The sequence below is a fragment of the Sceloporus occidentalis genome, unplaced genomic scaffold, assembly GCF_023333645.1.
Source record: "Sceloporus occidentalis isolate IW3139 unplaced genomic scaffold, rSceOcc1.0.p SCAF_3, whole genome shotgun sequence".
Classification (NCBI taxonomy): Eukaryota; Metazoa; Chordata; class Lepidosauria; order Squamata; family Phrynosomatidae; genus Sceloporus; species Sceloporus occidentalis.
Window position 1 is genome coordinate 172261872 of NW_028316983.1, and position 19484 is coordinate 172281355.

The following is a 19484-nucleotide window of genomic DNA, read 5'->3' on the forward strand; positions in this document are numbered from 1 at the left end:
CTCCCAGTATTCCTCACATTGATTATAGTGCATAGGATGCTGGGATTTGCAGTCCAACAATGATCGATTCCCATCCCTAGCCTAAATTCAATTTTTAGTCCCAATTAGAGTAAACCCCTTAAATCAGTTCAACTTAACAGACAGCCTGGAAGGAGTGGCCAGAGGCTGCTTTGGCTGCATTTGGGCTGGGACCATGGTGACTGCACAGCCCACTCCCAAAATGGGCCACACCATGGACCCAAACCACCACCACCAGGCGTCGGATTTAATCTGCTTTTTAAAAATCTAGTCCAAAGGACTGGATCACGATTCTGGAGCAGCTTCCAGCTACTTCAGGGACATACATTGTTTGAATGCCATACTCCCAAAGCAGCTGGAAGCTGCTTTACTTGGCACATGCATTTCGAGTCTAAATGTTACTGCTGACTGGATGGATCTGTACTCTTTGTGACTAACAGATTTAGGCCAGTAAAATGTATATCTGAGAAAATGTGTTTAGGATTACTCTGTAAGTCTGTGATTTTAACAGCATAAATTTACATAAATTTAAATACAAGCAAGCTCCACCATGTTTGATATGGCTTTCTTTCAGGTAAGATTGCCTACAATCCTATTTTTACATATATTTCTATAACTAGGAGGACATTTCTTAGAATTTACTGGAGCTTTTAAATAAATAATGTGTAGGACTGAAGGTCATATTTTCTGAAGTCAGTTGGGATTGATTCCATATGGATATATGTGGTGTAGTGGTTTGAGTGTTGGACTACAACTCTGGAGGCCAGAGTACATTTCCCATCTTGGCCATGAAACCCTCTGGGTGACCTTGGGCAAGTCATGCTCTCAGCCTCAGGGAAGGCAATGGCAAGCCTCCTCTGAACAAATCTTGCCAAGAAAACCCCATGATATGGGGTAAGGCAATGATATGGCCTTAAGGTTGCCATAAGTCAGAAATGACTTGAAGGCACGCAACACATATGTGTGAAACATACATGATAATGTATTTTTCAGTTTGTGACCCAGTCCAGACAAATCAGATACTGGGTATAGCAATATTATTGTTCTCTATATGCATAGCCTCCAAACTTTCCCCATTTGGCAGAGACAGTCCCGATTACTGCTTTGTCATCCCACTTTTTATGATGCTTTTAAAATGTACCCCTCCCGCTTTCTCTCTCCCCCTCCAACTTTCCTCCTTTGTCCTCAGCGTACTTGCTGCAAACAGTCCAAAGTGCAAAAGCAGTTTGCACTCCATTAACTCATGGGGGGGGGGGAGAGTAGAGTTAGAATCCTGTCCTTGCAAAATCCTTTTACAGCCTCTCCTACCTTATTTGCTCTTAGCCATTAATAACTTTTACCATCTTGACTACACTCTGATGTTGCTCGGCCACACGTGTCCCAGTTTTTATTTGTGAAATGTAGGGTGCTGACAGAAGCACAGCAATGGACCATGTTATATCTATTCTGCACCAGTTACATTGGCTACCAGTTTGTTCCTGGGGCAACTTAATGTGTTATTGTTAACCTAAAATCCTAAAAGGTTTGGGTCCTGCTCATCTAAATGACCGTCTTCGCCAATAGGAATAATTTAAAAATAAATATGTGTGTGATGACTAGCTGTTAAGAATCCTTATGTTTATTGCTTGACCTTTTCCAAAAAACTGGTTTCCTGGTTTTATACCACGAAGAAGGCACTCTAAAAGAGAGAGTGTAAATCTATAAAATATTTTATTTTGCTTTACAAAAGAACTACTCTGGGAGCCTGTCTAGTAAGTGCTGGTCCAACGTGATTTCAAAATGGCTTATCAGTGGATTTGGTTTACTTCCCTCAATACCACCATAGCTGTTACTTTATTACATTTTCAGCACAGTCTCATTTTGTCTGCTGGTATTTGAAAGCCTCACCTTCCTGGGAAGGAGCAGAATTTCACCTCTGTGTATTATGCTTGAATGGCTATGACAAGAGATTGCTTTCTCTCTCAAACTGGCAGCCAAATAGGGGACTATAGCAGTACGTACAGTGTTTCTGTCAGTATGAAAAGTTCTCCTGCCACTGCGGATGTGCAAACATTCACTTCATCAGAGTTTTAAAAAACTGTCCATATGCCTACCGCTGTGTATCCAAAGTCTGGCTGAGCAGAGAGTGGCAGAACTGGAGGAAAAAAACACAACCCAATAACTTGAAATATCTGTTTCACAGTCATGAACATCTGTCTCCTCTTCAAAAGTAACATAGGGTAATCTGGATATATATTCCCAGAGTGGAATTTGGGTAATTCAGATTAGAAGTAATTCTTGATGTTTTAAGGAGCCTTTTATTACAAAAAAATAATTACACAACCCACCAGCACAGCACACATGAAAACAGAAGTTGAAGTTTATTTAGCAAGAAACCTCCTGGCAGATGCTAGAACAACTGGGGCAGCTAAATTGTCTTGAATCAATAACTTCCTACCAGATTGTTGGGGGGGGGGGGGTGGCACTGGAGGGGGACCTTACATCCTCTTTCTAATGCCTTTGTATATTTAGGTGCACAGTCAAATTCCACATTCATGTTACAAATCCCAGCTTGTTCATTTGTCTGATGTGGACAACATTTTGACTTTCATATTTCAAGTGTTGTTTTACAAAGAGCTTCATATTGCTTAATATTTGTCTTTGACTTGATCTTCATTCCCAGTATTGGGAATGCCCTGCTAAAGGTGTATCCACCCTAGGTGCTTGAACAATGAATTTTTGGGCAATAGAATATACAGATGCATGGTGCACCATTTCTATTTATCTGACTGGCATTAGAATGATGAGTATGAAGTTTTTCATATTTTAAAATACCCTTTTATAAAAAGCTGTACCTTCCACTTCATAGCCGAGAGCGGTCCAGTTAGAAAAGAGTAGTGAAGAGAGTGTTGAAAAGCACATTGAAAAGCAGAAAACAGTGAGGAGACAAGCTTCACATGCTCTGAGATGGTTATTCAGTATTTTGTTTTTTGTTTTTGTTTTTTAAAAAGCCCAATGCTAATTCAGTAAGAATAGACCTTCTTCAGGGGCCTTCAAAAGAAATAACTGGAGTTGAAAATACTGTCCAAAACGCAAACCCATACAGTATAAAAAGCTCTATACTCTACAGTCCTGAGTTTTGGAGTGTTTTCAACTACAGTTATTTCTTTTGAAGGCCCCTGAAGAAGGCCTTTCTCACTGAGGCCGAAACACGTTGGGCTTTTTTAAAAATACTAAATAAATTGTTGACCATCTCAGAGCATGCGGAGCTTGTCTCCTCAGTTTTCAGCTAGAAAAGAGGTCTGTTCTTTTTTGTTTATTTTTGTATGTGTCCTATATCTGAGTATTCAAAATTTATCTTCTCCAGGCGCTACCTGTGTTCTTGATAAATTCACTATTTCCTTTATCTCATAAGAATGGCCGTGGGGAGGTGAGGAATGATGGACTGATATGCGCCCCCCCAAAATTACCAATCAGAATAGCCTTTGGTCTAAAAAAGAGAAAGGAACTTTTCCAACTTCTGTATTCACACCAGAGGAATTTAATCAGTATTTAATACATTTTTTCCCCACATTTTAGTTGAGTAATGTCAGAATAGGGTGAGAAACACCAAGAAACATCTAAGCTCCATGTGAGCAATTGGACATACAAGATTTCTTGTTGGCAAGGCAGGAGTGAGATTCTTGTATCACTGTCAGGCTATTTGCTAGATAGTAGTCTTGATTTGTGTTTCTGCAGGATATGGAGGACATTTCTCCAACCAAATGTAGCTTTGTAGGAACTCATGCAAAGCAGACCTATTTCCTTCTGCACTCTATAGCTGATATAAATAATGGCCATAATCCAGTAAAGTGCTTTGCTGTTGGAACTACTTCTGCCACTGACACTGAGACAGAGACAAATTCCCCATGCCTCCCCCCCGCCCCCCGCTCCAGTGGGTTAAGGGACTTGTAGGACTCTCTTTTTGGATGGCAAGGAGGGTTGCAGAGAAAAGAAAAATGTGCTGCCTTCCTAGTTGCCTGGATTTGATTTGGCATTGGATTTAGGATTATGTCTGAATGGACTAAGATTTCTTTCCAGTTCTGCAGTCTCCTGCGTCCAAAAACAGCTGTTATATAATATCCTCTACACAATTAAGGAATCGCACACTCCAAAATTCTGGACAGACATGGATGATGAGCAGATTTGTTACGTGCAAGTCATATCCAATTATGGCAACTGTGAGGCAAACCTATCACAGGATTTTCTTGGCAATATTTATTCAGAGGGGTTTGACTTTGCCTTCATCTGAGGATGAGAGAATGTGATTTGCCCAAGATCACCTGGTGGGTTTCCATGGATAAGTGGGGATTTGAATCCTGGTCTCCAGAGTCCTAGTCCAACACACATGCTGCAGATGATAGATAGATAGATAGATAGATAGATAGATGGATGGATGGATGGATGGATGGATGGATGGATGGATGGATGGATGGATGGATAGATAGATAGATAGATAGATAGATAGATAGATAGCATCAAGTTCTGTGAAACAAGAGTTATAGGGCATCCTATTACTGGTGTTATATTGCCTCTAAATCTTTAAGAAAAGAAAAAAAAGAAAATCTGTGCAAACCACTGATCATAAGATGCACTGAATTTTAAGAGTAAGCAGAGCCAGGACTGTAACCTTTTAATAGAAATTCAAAGGGCATGTCATCAACAGATGGTACATATCTTCTAAATGTCAAGTAATCTGTATCCATTTTGTTGACAATACATTTTGGGATCATCACTTGAGATCCCTTGGTTCTAATAATCAAATGCATTGAACATCCACAAATCTATTTAATTAATGCATAAATCCATGAGGCCCACAAAGCTACAGATTTTCTGGAAGTAGTGAAGTTGGGTGCCCAAAAGTTAGCAGATGCCCAAAGGCACCTTCTTATTTGTGCTTTGATCTTTTACATTATAGAAAAAACAAATTCATGAAAATGTTAACATCTGCACCTGCCATGTTAAAAGATCATTAGGTGAAATATGTACTGATTGTTTTATTATTGGGAATCAGAATAAAGTAAAATATGGATTGTTTCCATAGGCATTTGAGGTAGAATAGACTAATCTGTCTCCAGGCTCCTAAAATGTTAGCAAGACACCTAAATTATGATAGATGTGAACTTCAAGAATGAAACTGCTGAATTTATTAGCTGTTCAAATGTCGCTTGTACAGTTGAAGGGTAAAGAGAATTACATCAGAAGGAAACTATCAGAAATTACACTTGAGACCTCTACTGTGAGTGGAAAAGTCCATAAAGCCAACAACTAACTTGCATTCATATATTCAAAGGCAATTGTTAATATCACACAGGTGATTTAAAATAAAAGACCATAATGCTGTCCATGGCATCTATGAAAATACAAGAATGCAACTAAAGCAACAGTGTCCTAAATCCAGTTGTAGGTCTCAGCTAAAGCAAATGCACTGAATTAATGGAATTTGCATGTGTAGACTTACAATTCAGCAACTGATTCAATGGGTGCAGCTCCTTTGGGATTAGTAATTGGATTCATGCTAGCTTCCCAACCTACAATTTTAGATATTTTGAGACAAATGAACACCTCAGATCCTGTCTTAGAAAATTTTGTTCAGCTGTAAGAACAATCCATTATTAAGATAACATACATTATTAAGATGATGAACATCAGTGAGCCTGCTTCCTTTGCGAGTGGATGAGATCAAAAGCTTTTCTTTCTAGTTTGCAATAAACCACACTGAATACACTAGCCACAATATGTTTAAGCTTGTGTATTCTTTCAAATGAAGATTTTTCTTTAAGGGCAAACTCTGTTTTGTAAAATGTATTTTGTCAAGACAGCAAAACTTGGTTTTTGTCACATCTGAACTGAATCAACATGAAACAAACTTATACAATTTTTTTAAAAGGGCATAGTAAAATATGAGCCAAGAAGACACTATAGAATCTTACAAGCACAACGATAGACCAAATCCGCTATTCTTGTAATCACAATTTTCTTTTTATAAAAAAATGAAAAAGCACAAGAGCTGTGTCACCCACACCCCTGCTAAAGATTAGTGGAAGTCTAATTATCTGCCTATATTTTGTTCTGTGTCAATCTATATACTTTTCTCCCTCAATTGGTTTGCCAGGGTGACCAAAACAGACTGTGGCATTAAGTTGTGATCTTACATCCAATATTATTTCTTAAATGGTTCTTTCACCCTATGAACTCCAATGGGGGAAAATCTTCCTTCAATAAAGGACCATAATTCAATGCGGAACGCATGCTTTAATGTCCCACATTAAATCCCAGATGGTTCACAGGAAAGAACCATCTGAAACCCTGGTAAGCCTTTGCCAGTCAGAAAAGATAAATAGAGTTGAATTGACCAGTGGCCTGACTTTGGGTAAGACATGTTCAAGGAAGATGTCTGAACTTTGCTAAGTAGAACTACACAACTAGAGCCAGCAGGCCAAACCTTTCCTTCTGCCTGTACCCTGTTGTCATATTTACACATTTGGAATGAAGGTAAGCAGCAGTTTTATGACAGAATGACTGCTTCTTATAAGAGAAAAGAAGAGACAGGAGAAAGAAGGCCCTTATATTGGTCCCACTACTCTCAAAGGCACTTTTCCTGAGTATGCACAAGGACAATATTCAGCAATAGTGTGCTGCTTGCTCATAGTTAACTCCCAAGGCCTGAAACTCTCTCCCAAGGGAAGCTTGGTTGGCCCTCTCCATGTATCAGCAAAGACCTATAGGTTCTCAGTAGTGAAGTGGCTGTGAAGGACAAAGTATATAAAAGCAGCGAGTTTTGTTCTATTTCTTCTATTTCTCTGGTTTTTGTGTTATTACTTCAATGGATGTCCATTTAAACTGGTTTTAATTAAATTATTTCTTAATAGTCTTGTTTATTTAAATTATAATCCAGTTGTACCCAAAACCTTTTATCCTTGGTACTCCTTTTTACACCTACATGCAGACATCAGTCCTCCCCTTGATGTAGTATATGAATAAATATATTTTATTGATTTCATATGCATATTTTCATTCACACATTTGTGTATATTCATATTTTAACATTTTATAAGGCAATAGCATTGTTCAAATCAGAACAGTTTTATTTAAATAAATTCAATATTTAACTCAAAACATGTGTAAATTTAGCAGACAAAAAAGTTTAGGAAGAGGAGGAGGAGGAGAAGTTGGAGGAGGGATCAGAGCCTCCAAGTCTCATGCCCCCCTTGAGCCACCCCCCCCCCCCTGAGTCCTGCCCCACCATTTCAGATAACCAACTATGCTGGATGGGGGAATCTGGAATCTCTAGTTGAAAAAGTAACTTTCCCATTTTCTGCTTTAAGTGAACCGCAAAACTACATAACTGTGACATGATTTAAGAGAGTATTTAAGAGAATGTTAGAGAATGTGTTTGTGGATGTTCTCCCCTAGTTAACTGCCAAAGCAGACTTCCACAACTTGAGAAGCAGCTATTCATACATACTTCCATGAAATTTGGCCAGGTGCAGCTAATAGAAACCTAATTCCTATGTAGGATGTTTTCATAATGGCAGGACAATGATCTTTTATTAGACCAGGGTAATCAGTTACATTCTTAACAATAGCCAAGTATTCTATATTGCAATTGTCCTTTCTTTGTTTGCCTTTTCATTCAAGGGCTGTAGTTACCTGCACAGCTTTTAAAATAATCCTGTTGCAAGAACAGAAGACTCCAATTCTGTACTCTTCATACAATCTGAGCACTCACCCTGAGTAAAATGAAAGACTAATAGTAACCACAGTCTCATTTAGCTCAAGATATCTGGAATGACAACAACTGCATTAGCTACAGATCAGAAGTGTTGAGCAATCCATTTTAACCTTATTAGCGATCGGCTTAGAAAATTAAACAATTGCCAAATGAGTAAAATGGTAGGAAAGGCAAGCTATGGAAAGGCAACCACTTTGTTTCGAAAAACTGGAGAAATAATCCAGTCTGAGACCACTTTAATTGCCCTGGCTCAGTGCTAGGGAATCCTGGGAATTGTAGATTATTGTGGCACCAGAGCTCTCTGACAAAGAAGGTTAAATGTCTCATAAAACTACAGTTCCCAGAATTCCCAAGCATTGAGTCAGGGCAGTTATACTGATGTCAAACTGGATTGTTTCTGCAGTGTGTTTTGGGCCATAGTAGCAGAAATTATATCAATTGCCAACGTTGCTTAAGTGTTCATATGCCTAGCATGGAATCTTGGCTTTTTGACAATATAAGCTTATGAGTCATATTTATAGGATGTGTGGTGAATTGGAAAACAGAGGGAATATCTCCTAGAAAGGACTTCAGTTAGACAGAGGAATGGTGCTGTCATCCACAGGGTCACTGTGAGTTGGAGCCAACTCAAAGGCAGTGAACAACAACAATGGTACTTTTGCATCCTGCTTTCTGTAACTTCCATTCCTTGCCATTCACTGTTCCCCTCTTTTTAATACCACATTGTTCATATCAAATTGTCTGTATTACAGGGGAAGGAACTCCCACAAATGTTCAAATGAAGCTACATTGTGCAAATGAAAATATAAAAATAAGCTCATACCAGAGGAGGGCAACATATGGGATACATGCAGTCCTCTTTCCAGTTGTTTTTGTGGTCCCTGCTGTATTGTTTGATGCCACCCGTGTTAAAATGAGGTTACCACAACTTGTTCCTCTACTCTGAAAAAGCATTCCAGATCCCCCAGCCATAAAAAACCTAATCCTTATTGCTTTCCTACATCTTCTTGCCCATCAGATATATAATACAAAACTGCCTTCCAGTGAGATTCACCATGGAAATACAGTATATGTAATTCCTCCTGTCTTCCAGAAAAATTAACCAGAGAAAGCCACAACAGAAAGAGCTGTCTCCAATGTTATGGTAATTGTAGCACCCGATTTGGTAGTGACAAATTCATTGGTGATGTGGCTCCTGTGTGTTCCAAGAGGACCCAACACAGCCTTGAACCCTAAGAAATTAGCTGCTCCACCTTAGACAATGCATGTTTCTACACATCTGTACGCTTTCTTGGCTGTGCTCATTAAGCCTGCAGTGTGTCTGTATATAAGCATGTAAAAGTGTGAGTAGTTAGGTTTCAAGAAGGTTCCCCATTAGCTGCTATCGTAGGCATACTGGACTATGAATATAAATCCCTTTGAACTCATCAAGCATAAGTACATCAGAGGAACCTTTGTTGGATCAGCCAATCTAGTCTAATCTTTCTGGATTGGCCAATTCTATTTCCCACTGACTAACCTATGGGAAAGGTCACAAGCCCATCAATAAATTTTCCCTCCTATTGTCAGCAACTGGTATTTAGAGGTATATAACTTGGCAATTAATTTGATCTACAGAAGAGGAAAAAGAAGAATGTGGGTTTTCCTATTTAGAACTGTCCAGAGTTTCCTAGCTTGGAATTATAGCACCTAGTATGTCAACGTTTTAGCCAGGCAGCAAAGGCTTTGTGGTTTGTTTGTGCTTTCAAGTCATTTCCTACCTTTGGTGACCCTAAGGCAAACCTATCACCAGAGGCATCACTGTGTATGTGTGGACTGCACTGGGTGACACCTCCTCAGGGTTGTATAGCCAATGGAACTGGTGCAGCAGCTGAGTGAGCAAGAAGCAATATTATGTCCCTTTCTTGCTTGCCCAGCAAGCAAGAGAAGGGGAGCAGGGCAGTCACACAGCCCTGCACTCTTCCCCACCAGGCGACACCAAGCACAGAGATGCCATTGCTTAACATGGGGTTTCCTGGGGCCAAGAATGTGTGACTTGCCTAACATCACTCATTGCATTTCCATGGCCAACTAGGGAATCAAACCCTGATCACCAGAATCACAATCTAGTTCTTAAACCACTATGCCATGCTCACTGGGTATACAGAAATCTTTCTTTATGAAAATAGCAAACTAGTGTTTGAAAGCACAGGCACATTCATTAAAGAGCAAAAAGTGCTGTTTTCTATTTTATTTATTTATGTATTTATTTTTTCTTATATACTGCCTTTCTCCCAATATAGGGACTCAAGGTAACATATTATCTTGAGTGTACACACAGTGGGAAACAGGAGATTGTCATATGTAATGAGTTCCACAGCCCCCAATGTAGAGCTTTTTGAAGGACCTTCAATGAAATGTACTTGCTTGATTATAATATCACCACATTTATATCATAGTATCACATAGTATCACAGTCTTTGAGTAGACACTCTGAAGATTGGAACAGTGATATAGGGTTGCCAGAGAGAAAGCTGGAGAAGGTTGATATACCTTTAATGGTTGTATAGAAGACAGAAACTCAGTAAGTGTTGCTTGTCATGCAATGAGGTAACAAGAAACACCTGCTAAAATTCCCTCTTCTACACAACCATTAAAGGCACAGGAGCCCTCTCCAGTTTTTACTCTGGCTACCACAACAGTGAAGGATCTCAAAAAGTATTATTGGACCAGAAAAAGCTTGTAATATACGTGAGACTTAAACTTTTTTAGTCCAACATGAATTCATTGTTTGCTAGAGACCCAGCAGCAGCCAGTGCATGCTAAAGTTGCAAGAAACTGTTATTCCCTACAGCCCTAGACAGGACAGCAAGTGAAGAATGCAAGATTGTTGAGGTACAACCACATCTTCAAGGTTGCATTTTGCCTACATCTGCCATAGAGCACATTTCCAGTTTCACTATCTGTAGCCAATCTATTCTTATCTTGAAAGTAGTTGCGTGGCATGTTCACATATGTGTTTGAAGATGTACCAAAATATCCTTATGAATATGAATCCACCAGATAAATGTTTTGACTTTTAATTACAAAGACAAATTCAAACTACATATTGAACACATTGATTTTTTTAGAAGGTTTCAGAAGTGTTTGTATTTGCAGTTAGCAATCTAAAATCAACATCCTTTTTCATCCATGGTAGGGAAAAACTAAATTTTAAAAGCAAGGCTCCACTCCACACTAGCCTACAGGCACTTGCTGTGTTCTGGTCTCCAGTGGCCAATAGCACTTTCATTTCCACCATCAGCAGCTTCTGCGTAGTGATATGCAGTCAATGTCACCAAAATTCATATTTCAAAGTTGCAACTGTAAAGCCAACCTGAGAAGATCCTGAATCAGTAAGACTGGCACATTATTGTCACAAACCCAGTAAAGTAAAACCTTTTGTGTTCTTCTTTCAGTTTGTAGATACAGAGGACTTTCATTGAGACTGTGCTAAATGTTTAGGTCCAAGCTCAAAAGAGTAATCTATTATTGTTAAATTGCTCCATTGATGCGAAAATATTTCATTCAGTGGGATTTGCACCAGTACAGTTTTCTACAACTGCTGTGATTCACTTATCTTTCTGGCACGTATTAGCTATAACTACATGAGCCCAAACAGCACTATTGGAATCTTCTGTTTGAACTGAAATAGCTATATTTGGAGTCCAATATTATAGCAGCACTGAATTCAACAATGTACAGTAGGCCCTTGGTATCTGGTGCGGTTTTGTTCCAGAACCCCCTGTGGATATCAAAATCCGTGGATGTTCAAGCCTCGTTATATACAATGGCATAGTAAAATGGTGTCCCTTATATAAAATGGCAAAATAAAGATTTGCTTTTGGGATTTTTTTAAAAAAAAGATTTTCAAGTTGTGGATGGCTGAATCTGAGGATAAAGAATCTGTGGATACGAAGGGCCAACTGTATATACAAACTAATTGTTTGCTATGCAAAAATTTCCCTGCTTATAATAAAGCAAGAAATGTGGCATGTATTTCAATTATTCACTGAGAACCAGAAAGTGCATACATTCTAGCAACACCCTGTAGGTTTCCTGCTGTTTTTGCTTTACAGTAACCACTTCAGCTAGAATAAAAACATAAACAGAAACTGCAAGAGAAAAAAAAATCTGGATGTGTACTACTTATTGTATGTGCATCACTGAATATCTGGTTCACAGACACTGAGAATAAATATGTCGTGTGGTTTGGGTAAATTGAATTTAATAGAATGATAGCTTCTAAAGGAGGCAGCTAAAGAGGATTGTTCCAGAGCATAGTCATTTTGGTACAGCTTTTTCTTTTGTCACTGCATCTGATGAAATAATTTTTCACAGGATGCTGTGATTTTTACGGCACAAAGTAGCTTCCCAACATCTATCCATTCAGATATGTCCAAACAGTATAAATATAAGGTGCCCCCTTTATTTAACTTTTAGATTTGACAGTTAAAAATCATTGACATCAATCTGTCACAAACAGCCTCACTCTTGTATCTCATTCAATTATTAGAATAATCATGGAACACAATTCAGAGATAATATTACATCCTGCATTTTATTCAATTCCATGTGACAAAAATAGTAACCTAGACTAAGACATCCATTTCAATCAGTAGATGTGTCGAGCCAACAAGATTTAATAATAAAAAATATTGGATCTAGGTAACAATTCCCAGCTGGTTCAGGGAGGTTCCTAGCCCTACATGGTATCGCAGTATAAAAATAGTGTCTCTCTTCACCATGCAGAGAGGAAAGACCTAACCCTGAATACAAAATTGGGTCAGTCTTACTGTACCTTCATCACCCATCTTATTTACAACACTTTACATCTCTTTTTTTAAGTTATGCACATCCTTTAGGGAGAAGAGATAACACTACATGGTACCAAATACTAAACAAAAAAAATTCACACCAGAAATGGACACAGATAAATAAAAACATTCATTTGCTGAAAAACAGCAATATTAAGCCACCTCAGTTTTGTTTCCCAGATTTGAAACACCCCAAACACAAATGGTGGTCAATGGTGATAAAAGGTGTTAGAATATAAGGATGTTTATTTTTATATAGATATATACACATACATACATATATATTTGATATATGCCTGTGTATGTGCACATATATATTCTGTGTATCATTGCTGTAGAAAACAGAGCTGAAACAGTTTGTTGTTCATTTCAAAACAGAAATAAACCACTAATAAGTCTTTTGAACTTTTCATTCAGTGACATGATGGCAGAAACAGTCCATCCTCTTACAGTAATTTTTGTTGTTGTTGTTGCACAAGAGATTGTCCTATTTTTTTTCCAGTCTCAACTGATAAGACCTCCTGTCTGATTCTTTCTTCAGCGGCATAAAACATCTTGTGCTGTTTCCCAGCTACCCATAATGTCCCTTGGACAATTTGTTAGACGAAAGTTCATAGTGTCAGACTTCACCATGCTTGTAATGCACAAAAATGAGGTAGTACACAAAACATTTACTGTTCAAGTTTTGATTACACCCCAGCCTCACCAGCATCCTAACTTAAGAGTGGAAACATTCCCTTTAGTCACAATTTTAAACAATGCTTAAAACAAGTGAAAATTATATTTGAATAATCAGAGTACATTGTGCTTTGTATTAAATCTTAGAAGATTAAAAAAAACACTAGTCAGAATTGGGAATTTGTGTACAAGTTACACTTAATATTTTTGTTCTCCGTTTTGCTTTACACACCAGTGCTATTAAGCAGTCAGCATCTAGCTTGTGGGTGGGAGTGAAAGAGACAGAACAGATTACAGCAAAATTAAGCCTACACAATGTTTTCTTTAGCCTCTCCTAGGCTTTAGCTGATATCACAGCCCTAGGATTAACATATCAAAGGTCTGCTGGAGGGTGAGTTTATAGAAAAGTTAAATGAATCATTTCAATTTAAGAAATGGCAGGCCCCATTATATCCGAGAATCTGACAGTTCTTAGTGGTTTTCCTGCTGAAAGGAGCATAGATCTCTCATACTGTTTGACCTTAAAGACAAACACAACAAATATCCCACATTTCCCCTCAGACCAAAGTACTATTTATAAAATAGTTTACATCTTTGTTCATATTCAAATTATAGACAAACCTCCCTAAATATAAAGTACTAAAAGTGCAATAGTATAAATTAAGAGTTTGCAACCACATCGTACAAACACTGCCTTTTTTTATTGTACAGCCTGTGATAACATGAAATGTTTTACTCACAACTGCTTATAATGTTGTGAATAATTTATAGTGATAAGGTTTGTCTGTAACTTGTTTTCCACCCATAACTGAAGTCCACACTACATTTTTCATTTAATAGAACAACTGTCCACATAGCAGCTACAAATATTTAAATTAAAATGGTTTGTTACTGACAGGTACTTGCACATGAAAAGCATGCTATCTTTCCCAATAAAATTTCACAATTTTGCCTGTGTTGAAATAAACCGCTTATTTATAATAAAACAAAACTTGCTTTTTTTAAAAAAATCACATAGCCAGGAGTATTTTGCAGTACAAAAGCTTCATTAAGGATGGGGCTAGTATATTGTCTGTTACCCGCATTATCTTTACATTATAAATACTACAGACAAGAATACTGTAATCATACACAGCATTAGGGTACTAAATCACTTACTGAATGTTAGAGGGTTTCTAAAAACATAGTTCAAGTTTCTAGCAGAATGGAACAAAACCAGCAAAGAAAGAGCTGGACTGAAATGCCATTGTGACGCTTCCTTTTACTCAGTTGGTAACATTTTGTTTTGTTAAAAAACAAAAACTGAATCAATTTAGCCTCCGCCAGTTGCTAACACAGTTATGCAATGAATTATCATTTACTTAAATTAAAATGGTTCCAAAGTTCTCACTAACAGTCAGCTCACTGTTGAAAGTAGTACCATGCAAATCTTGCAAGACAACTTTTCAGCAGACACGAAGTTATGCATTACTGCTATGGGATAAAATCTTAAAGAGAACCTAGGCAATTAGGTCACGAAACTAATGCTTAACTCCCAAAACTGTACATGAAAGAACAAATGTTGTGTTGAGTAGTGGTCCAACAGTTACTTGTACTGAATGCTTTTAATTTATGCCAATCTCTTTATTATCCTCAATAAACCTTGTGAATGGGCGGTTGGCTCCAGTTTCAGAACTTGCTTTGTCCAAACCAATGATGGGAGGGGTACTGCCGGTACGAGCTTTGTCCATTCCAGTGGTAATGTTACTTAAAGACGGAATGGCACTTCCGCCTAAACTTACTGGGAGCTGGGGGATGCCTCCATTCTGTATGACAGAAATTTCATTGTTCTTCATTGCAAGTCCATTCGTAATAGCTGCAGCATATTGGTTCCAAAAATTTGGGTCAACATTCATGGCCCGAGCTGCCAAATCCTTTTGGAACATTTCTGAAAACTTGAGAGCATCACCACCTAACAAAGCCATGGGGTTTTCCACAGACAGTCGTCGGCCACGACGTGCAGGAGCATTATTCCACATATGAGTTCCCATGTGAACCTTTAGAGAAAGAATGAGGAAAGGAAAAGAAATTGGCAAATAAGCAAAAGTGCAACAATTCTATACACGGAATTTATGTAGAATTCTAAGGAAGAAATGAGCTGCAAAAGTTTGTGACAATCATTTTTAAAAAAGAAGAAAAAAAGTAGTTCTGTTTTACCAGGTGTAATTGTTGTATTTTCTTCACAGGCATAATGGCCTGGATACAAAGATTTTATTACATGAAAAGAAGGAATTGCTGGCCCATCCCAATCTGCAGCCCTTCATGCCCTCCTGAAATATAGTTCCAGAGTGCTTTGGGTGGGTGCTGATAGAGGGCAATTATTGGTCTCCCAAACAAACAAAACAATATTCTATTCTCATGACCAGGTCTTTCAATTCAGTGTTTCTTAAATGGCTCCAGGCCATTTAAAATTACTCCAATTCCAGTTCTCTGAGAGAACAATTAAATTATCTTAAGTACAAGAGAGATGAATAGAACAAGTTAATCACAACGAAGTTAAATCCCTTGATTTGTATATTGCTTACTCACAATAGATTTTAACTGGATTGGGACTAATGCCAATTATGGGGTTTCCCCTATACTACCTGTAACCTTCTTTATTTTACTTGGATTATATAGGGATAAAAATGGTGCCAAAATTAGTTTAGTATGAGATCAAAAAACCTGCTTTATATCGGAACATTATAAGCAAGCTAGAAATTTAGGTGCACAGCAAAAGCATTTCCCAATGACCTTTGGTAACCCTGAAAGACTGTGCTCTAATATATTAAACAGGACCAGAAAGGTCCAAAACACACTGCAGGAATAACCCACTTTGAGACCACTTTAACTGCCCTGGCTCAAGGCTAGGGAATCCTGGGAATTGTAGTTTGTTGTGGCACCAAAGTTCTCTCTGACAAAGAAAGCTAAATGCCTAACTAAACTACAGTTACCAGGATTCCTTAGCCTTGAACCAGGGCAGTTAAAGTAGTCTCAAAATGGATTTTTTTTGGTGGTGTGTTTTGGACTAAAATTGCTGAAGGGTTCCAATATAATCTGCTGTGACCAGAGTTTTTTTAAAGAAGTGCTACCACAATAAATATTGTGCTTCTGAAAGATACTTAAATCTGGAAATCTGTACCTTTAAATCGTGCAAGAAAAACAAAATCTACATAGTACTGTTTTAGAGATGCAGATGTAACTTCACTGTGTTTAATGTTTTAGAATACTTAGGATATATATGTAATGCATGTGGTTTGAATAGCAAAGTTTATTATTATTATACAGTCATTCCAGCATAATGCAAGAAGTCTTTAGTAAGAAAAAAAAACACAATGCTTTGTATCTGCTTATAGAGAGAACTAGTTTTTTTTGTGTACTCACAGAATGTTTGTTCTCATGAATTAGTTTAGCACAGAAAACGCCACTGCAGCATGATAAGAATGTGTTAGTGAGCTTCAGCCTCATGAATTTCCCTTCCTCCTCCTTTAGGATGATTGTGAGGAGTCTGGAAGCTCTGCCTTCCCTTCTGCATTAACCACACTTTGAAAATCCCTGAGGTCATCTTCAAACTGGCTAACTTCAAACCCAGATTTACAAGCTGGTTTCCACTATCCACATTTAGGATTTACTTTAGTTTGGGCTTTAGATGTAACACTACATTGTGCATAATCTAAAACAGAAGCAAAAATTCCAGTCTCTTTGGGACCAGGCTAGAGAGAAGTAAAGGGAAATATATGAGTCAGAATTTTACAATGGCTCATTCTCATCATGCTTAATGATGCTGTAGTGCAGCCTCTAAATTCAGTCAATGTATGTTACTAAATTACAATATAACCATATTTTTTCTCTTTCTTCCTATTTGTATGAGGAAAAGAGCAAGAGAGAGGCTGCTGAATATCAGGTTCAGCATTTTGAATACTTCACACTCTTACAATTACTTTTTTGTTCTAAGAAGATTCCCTTCTTACCTTAAGATTCCCTTTTGTGGTAAAAGCTCTACCACAGATTGTGCAACCAAATGGCTTTTCACCAGTATGGGTGCGTTCATGTATCTGTAGTGCACTTGCTGAAGAGAAGGTCTTCCCACATGAATGACAGTTGTGTTGTTTGGGCGTTCGGCGTGGTGGGGGTGCCAGCATAGGAGTGATGCCTGGGCTCATCACTGTCTGTGGTGCAGCAGGAACGTGGATTCCAGCTGGAAGAGATGGAACCTCGCCCAATGAGATCGGCTTGCTGTGGCCATTCACTTCCATTTTGATCATAGTAGGCGCAGTGCTGGTAACCAGGCTAGGAGTGCTTTGGCTGGGACCTAGAGTAAAGTTGGGTTCAAATAACTGAGAAGGCAGCTCTTTTAATTTGTGTGTCAGTAAGTGCTGTTTTAAATTACCCATAGTGGAACACCCACGATTGCAGACTGTACATACAAATGGACGTTCTTTAGTATGGCTGCGGTAGTGAATTTCCAATGCACTCTTACAAGCAAAAGGCTTGCCACAGATATTACAAACAGTACTTTTAAACTTACCACGTTCTCTGTTCAGGAACAGCAGGCTAAAAGGACCTTCTTCTTTGATGACTGGCCTTCCTGGGTTGGTGGCTGTCAGATCCAGTGCACCTCCATTTTGAACAGTAGGTGGTGGTGGACTGTCAGGTTTTTCTGTCTTTAATTGTATTTCTTGTGGTTCTTCCTGGTTACTAAAACCTGGGGATTTTGATCTAAAACTTTCACAGTTGCTGTTTTCAGGAGATAAAGCTTGCATGGAGGAAGAAGATTCAGACATTGCTGGACTCCCGGCACTCTGGCTCTCTAGATCTCCTACAGCAGATGAGGAATCATTGCTCAAATGGTCGCTTTCCCCTGACCCATTTTCTATGGATTTTAGATTGGTCAGCTGTTGACAGTTCATGACAGAATCAATCATTTTCATCTGATTTTCTAGAGCAGCAATGCTAGAAATCACAGATGGTGGGGAAGGTGGACATGACCCAGAATAAGGTATTAGAGGTTTGGAGGAGTCACTTGCAGTGTCTTTTAACTCTGGGTCCTCCTCCATGGAATTTTCATCAAAGTCATCATCATAGTTGCTCAGTGTTTCCGCATTCTTTTCATCAAAGGAAAGTTCTGAGTCCATGGCATCTTGGAAGCCCTCTGGTAATGGTGTGTTGGGGATTTGCCCTCCCATGTGCATACGAATGTGCTGCTGAAGAACAACAGCATTTGTAAATTTCTTCTGACAAATGGGACATGAATGCTGTACTCTAAGTGGTGGCTTTGCACGATGAACTCCAAAATGTGTTTTTAGATTGCCTTTTGTAGTAAACGCACGTCCACAAATTTTGCATTTAAATGGCCTTTCTCCTGTATGAGTTCTGTAATGCATTTTGAGAGCACTCTGACAACTGAGCACACGGTGACAAATGACACATTGATTTGGATCTGTCATCTTCTTATCGATGTTCTCTACAAGCTGTTGTAGTTTTGAGGTTTCTGATGTTTGCATAGAGTCTAGTAGTCCACCAAATGGAAATTTAGCTTTGAACTGGTCAGATAATGCTGGAAGCACAGAGTTTGGGAGGCTTGTAGAAATACTACTGTCTGTAACAGCATTAGGAACTGAAGATGTGGGTATTGCAGAAACCTGCCCACTTATAGAAATATCTCCTAGCCTCACATTTGTCACAGGAATATTGACAGGTTCAGTTTTAGTCATAGCTGAAGCACTATGAATTGGTTGTGGAGATTCTGCAGACATAGGAATGCCTGACTCTGAATTGTTTAGGCTTGGGGACAAGGAGGTGCATTCACTTGATGCAGGGGATGGCCTCTGTGGTGACCTGTTCATGGGAGTAATACTTGGGGAATCTCCATAACTGTTTATCCCTGGTATTGTTGGGGGAAGCTGCAGCCCAACTGACGTTGGAACTGTTGGTAACACAGGCTTGCTATCCAACCATGTAGTAACTGGCTTTTCAGGTGGCAATGACATTCCATATGGAATCCCAGAGCAAGTGGGAACGTTATCGAGGTATTCTGGGACTGGATATGGATTCATCTGTATGTGTGGGTACTTCTCTTTATGCCTCTGAAAATGAACTTTCAGATTGCCTTTTGTAGAAAACCGATTCCCACATATGTTACACTTAAAAGGTCTTTCTCCTGTGTGTGAGCGCAAGTGTAT

At 38.6% G+C, this 19484-nt stretch overlaps 1 protein-coding gene across 1 annotated transcript in view; it reads right to left on the reverse strand.

Annotated features, from left to right (window-relative positions):
- Window positions 1–12188: 12188 nt before the first annotated feature.
- The window catches only part of LOC149317127 (sal-like protein 3), a 24344-nt gene continuing 17048 nt past the window's right edge, over window positions 12189–19484 (reverse strand). Inside the window, exons 2-4 of the mRNA XM_089516907.1 lie at window positions 17831–19484; window positions 17274–17614; window positions 12189–15320 (exon numbers count right to left, since the gene is read on the reverse strand). The exon at window positions 17831–19484 is cut by the window's right edge and continues 1289 nt beyond it. Coding sequence (XP_089373033.1) covers window positions 14889–15320; window positions 17274–17614; window positions 17831–19484 — 2427 coding nt within the window. The 3' untranslated portion in view covers window positions 12189–14888. The remainder of the gene's footprint in view (window positions 15321–17273; window positions 17615–17830) is intronic.